The sequence below is a fragment of the Callithrix jacchus genome, chromosome 11, assembly GCF_049354715.1.
Source record: "Callithrix jacchus isolate 240 chromosome 11, calJac240_pri, whole genome shotgun sequence".
Lineage (NCBI taxonomy): Eukaryota > Metazoa > Chordata > Mammalia > Primates > Cebidae > Callithrix > Callithrix jacchus.
The window spans coordinates 66,428,912-66,444,753 of NC_133512.1; the positions used below are offsets into that span (position 1 = coordinate 66,428,912).

General features: G+C 32.9%; 1 protein-coding gene across 2 annotated transcripts in view; it reads left to right on the plus strand.

Annotated features, from left to right (window-relative positions):
• Positions 1 to 15,842, plus strand: part of SEMA3E (semaphorin 3E) — a 276,720-nt gene that overhangs the window by 227,511 nt on the left and 33,367 nt on the right. For both annotated transcript variants that reach the window (XM_002751652.5, XM_054237356.2), the window contains exons 6-11: positions 4,053 to 4,172; positions 5,308 to 5,450; positions 8,272 to 8,386; positions 8,811 to 8,880; positions 11,595 to 11,739; positions 14,791 to 15,013. In XM_002751652.5, the coding sequence (XP_002751698.1) occupies positions 4,053 to 4,172; positions 5,308 to 5,450; positions 8,272 to 8,386; positions 8,811 to 8,880; positions 11,595 to 11,739; positions 14,791 to 15,013 (816 nt within the window). The remainder of the gene's footprint in view (positions 1 to 4,052; positions 4,173 to 5,307; positions 5,451 to 8,271; positions 8,387 to 8,810; positions 8,881 to 11,594; positions 11,740 to 14,790; positions 15,014 to 15,842) is intronic.

Below are 15,842 nucleotides of genomic sequence, written 5' to 3' on the forward strand. Positions count from 1 at the left end.
GTCTCTTTATGTTGCCCTGGCCAATTTTGAACATCTGGACTCAAGCAACCCTCCAGGCTGCTCTGCACAGTGTTGGGATTACAGGCAAGAGTCACCACACCTGGCCCTGATTGCATTTCACAGCCTTTCACAGCCTTTTTTAAACACCTGAAAAGAGCTTCTGATATATTTAATTATTAACTCACATTATACCATTCATTGATTCAACAAATATTTATTGAGCATTTTCTGTATTTCAGACATTAATGAGGCATCATTTCAAACACATAAGGAGTCAGTTAATATATAGTCAGACAAGCAGTAGGATAGAAATGAGCAGTAGGATAGAAATGAGTACCAGAGCTACAGCGGCACTAGGAACCACTACACTAACAAACGTTTGGCCAGACAAGACGTCATGGAAAAAGTGGGCGCTAACCAGGCAAAGAGGTGAAATTTTAGGCCAAAGAGCAGAGAGAACATAAAAGCTTGGGAGGTTCTGAGAATTACGTGAAGGTCTCTTTGATTCCACAGATAACTGAGACCTTGAGATTTTGAAGTTTGTGGTCATCAACTGGCAGATTTTGAGCTAGGGAATTAGCTTGCCAGATTGCCACTGCGGAACTATTTCTACTATTCTTTTTTCTCTATATAGAGGCTATCATTGAGTGTGACAGGAAGTTAAACTCGCTCGTTTCCATAGACATGGAAAACTAAATCCTTGGGTAGTTCGCGATGATCATTGAAGCCCTAAAACATATTTTAGTTTTCTTATAAAATGTTTTTCTATTTTAATCCATGAAAATATGATTTATCTAGATGTTATTTTTTCATCCTATAAAAGATCTGATACCAAATAGTTAAAATAAATGTAATTAGAGACGATATATTTACAATAAATTGTATTAAAAATTATAATAATCCTCAGTATTTTTGCTTATTTAATTGCTATTAGGCATTATTTTACCTAAAGCTTTATTATTGTAATTTTTTCTTTTTCACTAATATGTTGTCATTCTTTTCTAATTTTCCTATGAAAGTATTTTGTCAAACATAATTATTATCTATCACTATGAATTTTTTAAAATTTTGCTTTGATATGAGGATATGAAAGAAAAATCTTTCCCTTCTGAGGAAAATCTAACATTCCAACAGAAACACATTTGTTTCTATTTACGTTGCTTATAGTTTTTAGCACCTCTATAGTGTCTTTGAAATTTGTCATAAAGTTTATATTGTGTTATGGGAATTGCTCACAATTATCTTTGTCCTGAGTGTAAAATGGGAAATTGGGTAAAATTGGGAATATCTTATTTTTTCTCTTTGCAGATAATCCTCCCTGGATATGTATTATCTAGTATCATAGTGCTGCCATCTAGCGGCTCCAATGAGTACTTGTTTGTTAATTTTATGGCATTGGTTAAAACGTAATTTTGAAACAATGTTCCAAATTAGAATAAATACATTGAAATTGATGTGTACTAATAAAAATATTATTTTCCCATAACAATATTTTCTGTTATCAAAGTCTAAAACACTTTAAGAAATAAAAATTAAATATTAAAAACTTAAGGAATAGAAAACTCATGATTTTAAAGAAATCTAATCTTTGTACCAATTATACATTAAAGATTCAGCACAGCCCACATTAGCAAAATAAATTATATTTATAACCACTTAAGAAAATGGCCTTTATATTTGGTTTGGGGAACATAATTCAACTAGAATAATTAAAAACAAAGATATTTCAGAGAAATCCACACTCATGTGTTAATAGTCAATTAAATTTTTTAAGGGTCAACTTGGTTATTTATGCCATAGACGTGATGATTCCAAAGCCCTTTTAATTAATCTCTTTTATCCATGTTCAAATAGTTCAGACTGAATTCCAGGTAACAGGTCATATTCCTAACCATTGAGTTCATTTGGTCTCAAAATAGTACTTCTTCAAACACAGACATAAAATTTTTAGGGAAGACAGCACTAATTAACTGACTTTGATATAAACTATGTTAGTGTTTTCCCTTTGTGTTATCAAATAACACGATATGCTTAAGTAAGAGTTCTGACATAACTTTTCTCTGCCATATTATATGTTGTTAAGTCCAGATTTAAATAATCATTTTTAGTCTTGTTATTTTTCTTACATCATGCATTTCACTTAGTGTAAGTTGAATATACCAGATGAGCTCAACAAATATATCTTTTTAAAAACTCTCTTATCTGAAAAATTTTCAAATACAAAGAAAAGTTGAAAGAAAAGTAAAATTAACACCTGTATACCATTTGCCTTGATTAACCAATTGTTAATCTTCTGCCATATTTACTTTTTCCTCTCTTTCTCATATAGAATACATAGTTTAAAATGATTTCTTTTTTGGAAACCATAGATTATATTTATTTTTATCTCATAGAGTGCTTTAAGTGTGCACAGAGGATTTTGTGAACAGAGAAAAACTAATTAGAATTAATCTTTTTAAAATAAAAAAGGCTATTATACTAGTACTTCCAAAGCTTATTTTTTTAATCTTTGAGTTTAATTTATATCTTATTATTCTAAATTTGGTATAACAAATGCAATCATCTTTACTTTAAAAAAATTAATAGTTAATGCAAATTGAAAATAAGCTTCCTTATAAATTACCATGTATATAATTTAATTGATAATTTTCTCAAATATCAAATCACACAAATATGTTTACTCTTTTAAAATTTTCTAAAGCTTTAAAAACTTTACCTTTGGGGAAAAAACTCTTCATAAATAATGAAACAATTTTTAAAGTTCTATTAAATAAGATTTATAAATAAAGTACTCAAGATCTCTTAAATTCTGTTTATCTATTTGGTCTAATTCTTATACCTGCGATTTTAATAATCATAATTATAAAATTAATTACATAATTAGATATATTAAGTTGGAAATATAATTAATTTTGAAATCTCTTAACCTTTAAAGCACTTTAAATATCATGTGTATGCATATGCACACATTCCAAACTAAGCAAAAAAGCATTAGTAACATGTAATATAATAATCATATCTATTTTAGAAATAGACCAAAGTTATATGTTTCTCATTAAGAAAATCATTTTACCACTCTGCTTTGAAGTTGCTGTTTACAGCAACCTGCTGTTATCATTTGTTTCTTGGCCAGAGATTTTTGCTTGAGACAGGACAACTGAGCTGGATATGGCCAGGACATCCTCCCAGTCCAACTGATGGGCACACTGATTTCCTCTTGTGAGTTTTGGGAAAAGATTCTAAGTCCCTCTGCTTCAGAGCTCTTGATGGTTCTGGGGTTCATGTTATATTTTCCCTTAAGTTATTTTAGTGTCTTTTTTCTGACTCAAAAGACACATGGTTATTTCCTGAGACCCTGTGTACATTGTGTAATTTCTCAGTCTGATTTTAAGTCTATGACTGCCACCACATGTTGCAGCTAACTTCATTCAATCGTGTTGACTGATTAAATTCTGAGCGCTTTTATATTCTTCCTATCTGACTGAGCCACAAATTTACAAATTGAATGATAACTGATTGGATTATTATCACCTTTGTTAGACTTTGTTGTTCCCACACTAAAATCATATTAATGATAGGAGTATCTTGTTACAAGAACAATTTCAATTAGCTGACTGACATATAAACCTGTAATCATCACAGTAACAATAATAATGATAGAGCCCTGATGATATGAAGGTTAAAAGAAGTCTAGGAAAATAAATGAAGCCAGGGTATTTACCAGAGACTCATATAGGTCTTAATATTTACCAGCCATTCTTCCAAGTGCTTTACTCTTAACTACCTTACTGAATGCAATTCCTTTTCTCATTTGTAAATGAGGAAACTGAGGCACAGGGAACTTAACAACTTGCCCAAGTTCACACTTAGTAAGTGACAGACTCTGGACTCAAATCCTGGGAGTCTTACTGTACCATCCATGCACCTAACAACGATGGTATTAATATCATAAAATACATATTATAGATACAGGTGTTTTTAATATAATTGTGACTTATATCTTGTCTTCGAATCCAGAAACAAATACCTCTTTTACTGATGCTCCCATGTAGGTACTGAATTGTTTACTGGACTCTACAGTGACTACTGGATCAGAGATGCTTCGATCTTCCGCAGCATGGGACGACTGTCCCATATCCGCACTGAGCATGATGATGAGCGTCTATTGAATGGTAAGGACAAGGAGAAGAGAATGTGAATTAGGATTGAAATCAACTTTAAAACCTACGGAAAATGTTGCCATTTCGATAATAATGGGAATACAAATACAATTCCTTTACAAATTTCAGGATGCTTTACTAGCAATATTCTTTAACTAAAATATTGTATATGATATGTGTATAAAATTTTCTATCAAAATTGATTGGCTTAATATAAAATCAGTATGCCTTTTGAGCAATGCTTAGAAATCAGTATTTAAATAAGGAATATAAAACAAATGTATGAAAAGTGAAAAGTCCATATTCAATAAGCTTTTTTGTCTACTTTTATCAGTTGTTATAATTTTTGATGAATTGATTGCCCTACTTTGCTTGTTTTAATAGGATTGCATTGCACTTTAGAGACAAAACTCTAGGAGAGTCACTAGACATTCATTGATAGAGAATTCTGTGTAAGAAGTAAGTTTTATATTTTGGCACACAGGTATATGTAGGTGCTAGGATATTGTTTTACGGTGAGCATTTTAATCACTTTCCACATTTTTATTAAGCTTTAAAATGCATAGTCATCATTGATGATACCTTTCACATATTTTACATACTATATCAAAGATCATTTATTCAAATTTCTTGTACTACAGTCTCAAAAATGTAAAATAAATTTTCTAATTTGAAATTAAAATGATCTGTGTGTTCTACTGGTAGATAATTTTTGAATTAAACATAAATAATAGATTTATTTATTGTGACTTTATTTATTTAATATGTTACTTATATTTAAATTTCATTTTTACCTACAATGGGAGGAAATGTATAGATTGTCTTCACCGTGCTCACAATTTGTTCCTGAATGCATTATAAGTTCGCATTGCATGTTGTTTGAAATTGTTCTTCTCTCCTGGATTCTTTTATTTTCCAATTAAATATTCTTGTAATATTTCCAAAATGGCTGTCAATATGCAAATAAAGTAGAGATTTCTTCATCGTGTTTAAAGTTTGGTAAAAAAAATTGAATAAAAATATTTCTGTTATGAAATAATGAAAGTTAAACTGAAGGATTCAGATGACATATAATTTTTTGGAATAACTTGTTAGCATTTTGCTATAATATCTGTTTCACTTTCTCTCCTCCATTTTGTTCCTATAGAACCAAGATTTGTAGGTTCATACATGATTCCTGACAATGAAGACAGAGATGACAATAAAGTATATTTCTTTTTTACTGAAAAGGCACTGGAGGCAGAAGACAATGCCCACACAATTTACGCCAGGGTGGGGCGACTCTGTGTGGTGAGGCTTTCTCTCTCATTATGCTTGCTTATCTCACAATTTATGGTCAGGCCTTTATAAAGTCTACAGTAAGTTTCTACTTTCAACTATTTTCTAGTACTCTATAGAATTCTAGAGTTCTATAGACTGCCTACCATTGATATTTATTATACCAACCTCTACATTTCATATCTAGTAAAATATGTATCTTAAAAGAAACTTGCATTTTGTAAGATTTTCCCCATTTTTGAAGCCATACCAAGAAGAAATAGTCCATAATTAGACCATTCATCTTCCCATGCAGAAGTTTGAACTTCTTCTTAATGAATTTAATAAAAATCTTTTTTATTCCTTTAGTACACAGTACAAATAATATACATAGCTATGTTTGAATAATTTGGTTGGTTAGGGTTATTTTAAAAAGCCCTCTGTAGTTTATTGAATAATTAGAGAGGTTGTTTGGGAACATTTAAAACCAATAGGAGTAGCAACATATATTAAGCTAATCTAATAAAATTACAAGTGTAAAGTTACCTTGGCATTCAAGAAGATGTTTAAGAATAAATTTACACATATATAAATATATGCATATATGTATATTGTGTGTGTGGTATATGTCTGTATGTATATACAGGCATGGAAAACTGGCTAGCCATGTGCAGAAAGCAGAAACTGGACCCCTTCCTGACACCTTACACCAAAATTAACTCCAGATGGATTAAATACTTAAACATAAGACATGGCACCATAAAAACCCTAGAAGAAAATCTAGGCAAAACCATTCAGGACATAGGAGTAGGCAGGGACTTCATGGCCAAAACACCAAAAGCATTGGCAACAAAAACCAAAATAGACAAATGGGACCTAATCAAACTCCACAGCTTCTGCATGGCAAAAGAAACAGTCACTAGAGTGAATCGGCAACCAACAGAATGGGAAAAAATCTTTGCAGTTTACCCATCTGACAAAGGGCTGATATCCAGAATTTACAAAGAACTCAAACAGATTTACAGGAGAAAAACAAACAAGCCCATTCAAAAATGGGCAAAGGATATGAACAGACACTTTCCAAAAGAAGACATACATGAGGCCAACAAACATATGAGAAAATGCTCATCGTCACTGGTCATTAGAGAGATGCGAATCAAAACCACACTGAGATACTATCTCACGCCAGTTAGAATGGCAATCATTAAAAAATCTGGAGACAACAGATGCTGGAGAGGATGTGGAGAAATAGGAACACTTTTACACTGCTGGTGGGAGTGTAAATTAGTTCAACCATTGTGAGAGACAGTGTGGTGATTCCTCAAGGCCTTAGAAATAGAAATTCCATTTGACCCAGCAATCCCATTACTGGGTATATATCCAAAGGACTATAAATCGTTCTACTATAAGGACACATGCACACAAATGTTCATTGCAGCACTGTTTACAATAACAAAGACCTGGAACCAACCCAAATGCCCATCGATGATAGACTGGACTGGGAAAATGTGGCAAATATACACCATGGAATATTATGCTGCAATCAAAAATGATAAGTTCGTGTCATTTGTAGGGACATGGATGAATCTGGAGAACATCATTCTCAGCAAACTGACACATGAACAGAAAGTGAAATACCACATATTCTCACTCATAGGTGGGTGAGGAAAAATGAGAACACATGGACACGAGGAAGGGGGTACTACACACCGGGGTCTATTGGGGGGCATAGGGGAGGGATGGCCTGGGGAGAAATGCCAAATGTGGGTGAAGGGGAGGAAGGCAGCAAAACACACTGCCATGTGTGTACCTATGCAACTATCTTGCACGTTCTGCACATGTACCCCAAAACCTAAAATGCAATTAAAAAAAAAAGAAAATATTACTAGAGCTAAAGAGAGAGATAGGCCTCAATACAATAATAGCTGGAGACTTTAACACCCCACTTTTAGCATTGGACAGATCTTCCAGACAAAAAAGCAGCAAAGAAACATCAAACTCAAACTGCATTATAGACAAAATGGATCTAATAGATATTTACAGAACATTCCAAGAACTGCAGAATACACATTCTTTTCCTCAGCACATGGATAATTCTCAAGGATACACCATATGTTACCTCAAAAAACAAGTCTTAAAACATTCAAAAAATTGAAATAATTTCAAGCATCTTCTCTGACCACAATGCAATAAGATTAGAAATTAGTAATAAGAGGAATTTAGAAAACTACACAAATACAAGAAAATTAATCAATATGCTCCTGGGTCAATGAAGAAATTAAGAATAAAATAAAGAAAAATTTCTTGAAACAAACGATCATGGAAACACAATACACCAAAACCTATGTGATATATTAAGAGAGAATGTATATAATATATAAGAGAGAGAGAGTGTGTCTATACATGTATAGTATAGACGTGTGTGTGTGTGTGTGTGTGTGTGTATGTATTTCAAACTTGCTCGAAAAGCTTTCTTCCTTTGTTAAAGGAAAAGAAAGGGACGCTTCTATGTTTCTGAGAGAGGCGGATTGTTTACAAATAAAGTAATAATCATGATTACTGTATCTCACCACTATTCTATTTGGGAGAGATTTCTGTATTAATATTGTTTAATATCTGCAAAATATATTTAATATATCAGGGTGAAAGCACACTGACAAGGCAGAATGAAGAAACAAAAACAAAAGAAAAATTGTGAGGATTTGCACGTTTGACATTACTTGAGAATTATGTCAAATTTTCCTAGTTAAATAAAAAAGTCGTAATACTTAGCATCTGCATGTTTAATAATACAAAATCTGTGATCGGTCAAAATTCTTTAGGGTAACTATTTACCTCCTTTTGTTTTTCACAGAATGATATAGGAGGGCAGAGAATACTCGTGAATAAGTGGAGCACTTTCCTAAAAGCCAGACTGGTTTGCTCAGTACCAGGAACGAATAGAATTGACACATATTTTGATGAATTAGGTAAATGTTTTTAGGTGAATTAAATTTGCTCTTTTGTGTATATGCTTTGTAACTTTATCTCTAGGACAAATAGAAAACTTATTTTCTGTGTATTTGACCTCTATCTAACATAGAGCAAGTCTCTGTTCTTTTCATTTTGGCCAGGCCCACATGCTGGGGGAAAAGAAATTGCAAGAACAAAAGCAGGCTCATCTTGTTAGCTTAGAGTCAGTGTCTGGTTCCTTCCTGTTGTTCAGCTCAGGGCCACCCAGAGCAGCTGAAGGATTGGCTCTGTTAAAGCTTGGTCATGGTTGTACAATTGTATATTGAAAATATACGTCTTAAAATCTAAATTGGGTTCTAAACAAATCTATGTCAACACATTTTCTTTGCATGTGAAGAGAGCTAACAATACTAAGTGATGGAACGGTCTTTACTTTTTCAGAGGACATTTTCTTGCTACCTACCAGAGATCATAAGAATCCAGTGATATTTGGACTCTTTAACACTACCAGGTGAGAAATTTATACAGTCAGTAAAACAATATAAATCAAGAGACACCTCACTGGACTCTCCCTTCTTGGTGTATGTAACTTGAAAGACTATTAACCCAGTTGCTGTTCTCATTTTCTATTCTTTATAAGTCACCAGTTGATCTTTATTCTCCAGTGTTTGCAAATGAACTTTCATTTTCCAAAGCTCAATCTCAATCCAAATCCTGTTTTAGTGTAGTACCCAGAATCCTCCTGTGCTCAGTATCCTAATCTCTTCACTCTCTAATCTAGAACACAGTGATTTTTTCCCCACATACAGTTCATAAGATATCAGTCCTTACAATGTGTTATTATTGTAAAAGTCTAGGATAATTCCTTTATTCATCATATAAAATTTTCCAAGCCAGGCTTTCAGGCTTCTATATCAGCTGTTACTCACTCACCTCTGGATATTTTCCCTCTGAGTTCACTAATGGTCTGATTTTGAGAAGATAATGCCTTGACAGATGCCAGTCAGTGTCTGCTTTGCTAGTTTCCATTACTATGTTTTTATTTATTCACTTATCTTGCTTGAAACGACTTTCTCCTCCAATACTGATTTAAACCAGTTCTCCAATACTTATCAATTGCCACATCCAAGAAAAATTCCTTGATTTCTTAATCCCAGAGCACTCTTCCCACTCCTTTATTCTGCTTTTCCTGCTCTTATGTTGATTCACAGTGAACACATGTTCATCATTTGCTCTCTATCTTTTAAATTTGCTGCTCAAGTTTAAGATACATAATCTTTTGTTTTCCCTTTTATGTTTTTGTATTTTTTACCATGATAAAGTGCTATAAAAATGGATAAAATATTATTTCATGTATTTTGATACACAAATAAAAATATTAGAATCAGTTTTCATTGAAAGGTTATATACACAATTTCCTGAGTATGTTTCTAGATAAGGCGTAGTGTAGGTGAAATGACTAGGATAAAAAATAAAGAAGAATATACGTCAGTTATCTTGACAGTGCCAGAATAATATTACTGAATTTCTCTTTTACTTTGTATAAGCCATAAACTGTCACAAATTATGTATACTATGTTTACATGGGGTCTTTCCACACAGCTTTAGTTTTTTATTTTTCAGCAGGTGGTTTTTAATGCTCATTTTAGACAAGAATATAATACATCTCTTTAGACGAGAATCCTGCTGTTGCAAAGAGACCTTTCCTTCAACAGAGAAACATGGAAACAATTTGTCTATCAATTATTCTTTGATGCAAAGAACAATAGTTAATGTAAGTTAGTAGTTATCACAGTACATGGAGAATACTTAACTTTTTAAACTTCACCTCATTTCTTATGCTGTGAATAATTCATACATTGCCTGATAATTCAGTGGATTTATATGATAAATTTAAGCTATGGAATAATCAGTATAGTTTTTCTATGGATTAATAAGATCAGATTATAAGCTGTTTTCCTAAATGATAGCATAAGGGCTCTGTCTGAGAAATCAAACATAAGACATGATTTTCTACTATAATTTCTGTTTTGACTGTTTAATTTATATAAGTCTGAGAACAAAAGCTTCCCAGCTGTTACCTGACATAAGGATTGCTATTTGTAGGATGGTGATCAAAGGTGTGCTGCTACTTTAGTTAGGGGACTATCTCAAGTGTTCCCTGTATCCTAGGCATTTCCAATTGCTTCAAGGTGTGTTATAAAATCTGTAAATTGGTGCTGTAGGACAGTAATATAAATTCTGTTTTACAGGTGTCTCAGGATGTAGGAAACTTTATTTATATAGAACTTTGAATTTTGCAAGATGCTTTCACAAACATTAGTTATTTGGATTCTTACAATACAGAGAATCTGATAATGTTAAAATTCATTCAGTTCATGCTAAATTAAGAAATATGGCCAGATTGTTTTAAAAAATAGTCTTTAAAAATGTTCTTTTTTAGACTCTGATTACAAATGCCTTCAATGAAGCTTGCCATAGTTAGTCAACTACTGCCTTTATCCTGTCAAGTAGAAATTTTAATCAAGAAAATTATTTTGCTCACTGTTAGTTCTGGAGATGAGACACCTAAGTTTTACATAACGAAATTTTCTCATGCTTAACATATGCAGTCCAGCCATCTTTTTACTATAGATACTTTTCGGTGACTGGAGGAAGAAATATACAAGCATGTTAATGTCTATATGAACCCAGCTAAAAAATGGGAAAAAAAGGCTTAAATTTTCATAAGACTTTAAATTGTTCTTGAACTCACATACATTAATAAATTTAATACATCTTAATAGACTTTGTAGCAATAGTAACAGCATAGTGAGTGAGAAAACACTGTCTACTTTGAAGATAGAACAACATAAGAGGAGATAATACCTAAATGAGTAATTCAACTTGGGAATAAGTCTTTGTTAATATGAAGGCCAGATCTCTCTTAATAAAAAAATATAAAACACAATACCAGATTTAAAAATAAGTGAAGTGACATTACTTTTGTCATTCTAACAATGCCATTTTCAGTTGTATTAAGTAGGCAATTAAGAAAATGGTAAGTTTTAGAGTTTCAAAATTTGAAATATTGCAATAGTTAACATATCTAGAATGTTTTTTGCTTAAAGAAATTGCAACTACTTTACCCAAAAGACTTGACTCTTATCTTTGTAGGCTGGAGTGTTTGGCGAAGTGGCCTGCTAGTTAGTTCCAGAATAAAAATTATCTTTTTTGTATTTTCAGTAATGTTTTTCGAGGGCATGCTATATGTGTCTATCATATGTCGAGCATTAGGGCAGTCTTCAACGGACCCTATGCACATAAGGAAGGACCTGAATACCACTGGTCAGTCTATGAAGGAAAAGTCCCTTATCCAAGGCCGGGTTCTGTAAGTTTACTTATGTAACAAATAATTCTTATTTTAAGGACTCTTTTGGTAATATTTTGTTCACGGTTTCATGTGCTAAATGTTTGCTCTCCAAAGCTCACAGAGCACATACAATGATCTAAAGTTTTTCCAACCTAGTTGCATACAGGATGAGTAATGCAAAATCATCATTTCATCATCGCCATTACTATCATCACCACTTTTAGCCTTTGTAATTAAACAATTAAGGAATTCTAAACCTAAAAGTATGCTCGGTGAAAAGTGAGTGTAGTAAAGAAATATTTCAGATCTCAAGTTTTATGTTTGTTATTTAATAAAAATATATAATGGACAAAGTAGCATTACAAAATATATTTATTATCAATATTTTGGCTAAGTAACACCAATTAAATTTTTATTTTTAAAAGCAATTGTACATGAGCCAACAAACATATGAAAAAATGCTCATCATCACCAGTCATTAGAGAGATGCAAATCAAAACCACATTGAGATACCATCTCACACCAGTTAGAATGGTGATCATTAAAAAATCTGGACCAACAGATGCTGGAGAGGATATGGAGAAACAGAAACACTTTTACACTGCTGGTGGGAGTGTAAATTAGTTCAACCATTGTGGAAGACAGTGTGGCAATTCCTCAAGGACCTAGAAATAGAAATTCCATTTGACCCAGCAATCCCATTACTGGGTATATATCCAAAGGATTAGAAATCATTCTACTATAAGGACACATGCACACGAATGTTCATTGCAGCACTGTTTACAGTAGCAAAGACCTGGAACCAACCTAAATGCCCATCCATGATAGACTGGACAGGGAAAATGTGGCACATATACACCATGGAATATTATGCAGCAATCAAAAATGATGAGTTCATGTCCTAACCTGGAAACCATCATTCTCAGCAAACTGACACAAGAACAGAAAATCAAACACTGCATGTTCTCACTCATAGGTGGGTGTTGAGCAATGAGAATGCATGGACACATGGAGGGGAATATCAAACACCGGGGTTTGTTGGGGGAAATAGGAGAGGGACAGCGGGGGATGGGGAGTTGGGGAGAGATAGCATGGGGAGAAATGCCAGATATAGGTGATGGGGAGGAAGGCAGCAAACCACACTGCCATGTATGTACCTATGCAACAATCTTGCATGTTCTTCACATGTACCCCAAAACCTAAAATGCAATTAAAAATAAAGTACTTGTGAACACAGAAACGTTCAGTAACATGAGCATCATATTTCTCTCAGCCTCTTCAGTGGAGTTAGTGCCACATATAATTTCGAGCAGGAGAATGCCACCAAATTTTTATATCCTAATGTTAAAATCAGCCTCTAAATTCCCTAGGCCAAACTGTCTCCTTCTTATTGTAGGAAATCTAAAAAAAAGTTTTTTTTCTCTACCTCGTCAGAATACATAGCATCTCATTTACCATCTTTGCTGGCCCCTTAGGAAAGAAATGCCAATACAAAAGTGTTGCTAGGATACAAAATTCTACCACTTGCCTCTAAACTGTTCTACTAAGATTCTTCTTAGCTAGGCATGCAGACTTTTGCGCTTTTAGCACACATGGCTAAACGTGGTGATGATAGTGATGGCGATGATGAAATGATGATTTTGTATCACTCATCCTGTGTGCAACTAGGTTGGAAAAACTTGAGATCATTCTATGTGCTCTGTGAGCTTTGGAGAGCAAACATTTAACTTGTCACACGAGTCAACATCTATACTCTTACAAGCAGCTGGTGAAATCCCATCACTATACTGATTCCACAATTACTTGCAAGTCAATAGAAACTGTTATTGTAGAGCCAAAACCCGAAGTGGAAACAAACCTTACCTCCATTAACAAGTGTTAAGACTTTACCATTTTAATCACGCTCTCTCACTAGCTAAAAATTATGACTTCCAGAGAGACATAGAGTATATTTTATTTCATTCTATTGATTGAAATTACAATTTTAAATGGAGAAAACCTACTCCTGTGGTTTTGCTGGAAATGCTTCTTGAAACCACATGGTCTTAAAGGAGATTTGGAGGAAGTGACTGGTTATGGAACTGCTTCCAAGCTAGACCAAAATGTTTCCAATTATGTATCGTGAAAGTACACTCAAGTGAAAAATCCATTCCAAATTAGGAAATAAGGTCTGGTTTTAAAAACCACACCATTATCAATGCCCTCTTTGTGGAATCAGATTACTAAACTACTGTATTTATACTATAAAGTGGAAAATTTTTATCAAGACAATCATTGAAATTGCTGCTAGTTCTGGAGGAAAATATGTAAAATGAGGGAGCACTTACTAAAAAGCATGAATCAACACATTTAAAGGTTTTCCAATGAGTAACTTAAGCTGCTGTTGAATATTTAATTTTATAGTCAGTGATTTAAAAATTGGCATTGTATAGTACATATTTCATGTTTTCCTAGTTTATTTTGTGAAATCCATTAACAAATACAAACTCATATAGATTATAGTAAATAGAGAGTGTTTTTATGCCATTGGTAATTAGCAGTGATAACAGCTGAATAGGTTTTCATGTAACAGCACTAAACTTCTATAGTCAGTGAGCCAAATAGAACTATCATTGATCATATTATCGTAGACTTAGTAATGGTAAAGCCATTTTGTACAGCTGTGATCCTTAGTTAGACAGAAGTTTCAGCACAACAAAGAGATTTCTTTTGTATGAACAATAGATTATTTCCCTTCAAAATTTAACTTATATCACAAAAACCAGATTTCAAAATCAGCAAAAATAATGTGAATATATAGTGATGTTAAAAATTTTACCACCCTCAAACTGTCTTGATATTAACTATACCCTTTTCCAAAATTTTTCTAGTTTTCTGTATATCTAGTGCTGCATGTACTTCTGAACCTAAAATAAAAGTTAAAAAAAAGAAAAATATATGGTTACTTATTTCTAAATGCACAATTGACAATTTGACACCTTCAGTTTTTCTGATTCTTCTCATAATTGATTTCACATTTTCTCTTTAGCTGTAAGGCTAAAAGAATGATTGAATCCACTTGTTTTTCAGTGTGCCAGCACAGTAAACGGAGGGGGATACAGAACCACCAGGGACTATCCTGATGATACCATCCGATTTGCAAGAAATCATCCACTAATGTACCAGGCCATAAAACCTGCCCATAAAAAACCAATCTTGGTAAAAACAGATGGAAAATATAACCTGAAACAAATAGCAGTGGATCGAGTGGAAGCTGAAGATGGCCAATATGATGTCTTATTTATTGGTACAGGTACAGAGATGAGAAAGTACTCAGAGACATTTAAATTGAACTTTAAATTAACCTTTAAATTAAGTAATTTTAATAATATTTCTAAAAGTACCTATCAACAAATCTGTTCATTACTAACCCATTTCACACAGCTAATCCAAATGAAAAAGAATGAAATAGAGACCTCATGTGACTGCAATAGTAAGAGTTTATGCCAATTGTCTGGGAATATTATCACTTTCACTGTCAGGAGTGTCATGGTTTGACCAAAAAAATATGTGGTTTGTTTCAGATATGGGAAATATTAAAGCTACCAAAGAGAGGATTTGGGGTTTATATAGCACATAATTCATTATGCATAATCAGTACTTCATATGCATCAATAAATGAATAAGTGAAGAAATGAATAATAGATGTTAATGAACAAAGTTTGTTTCAAATAGAAGTTCTCATAGTGGAAGTAGAGTGTCATAGCAAGAATGGTTCTGTCAGTTTCCCACCTTTATTACTGCCTTTGCTCAGTGAGTCCTGGAGATTTTGTAAACAACTTGGAACTTGGGACAATAACTTCACCTAAATCTATAAGCATCTTAATCCTTATGAGTCCATGTCAAGATCAACCATTTGTACCAAGCAGGCTAAATGTTACCCATAATATCCTGTATTAATAAAGTATGATAAATATGCTAAAAGTGACATTTTCAAATAAATGTATAATTTCAATTAACCCATACATTAGATCTAACTTGTAGAATAGAACTTGAAATCTTTCAGCCTCCAGAGTAGTATGTGGCAAATTCTTTGAAGTGTTTTAAAATTCTATAATCATTTTAAAAATGTTTAAGATGAT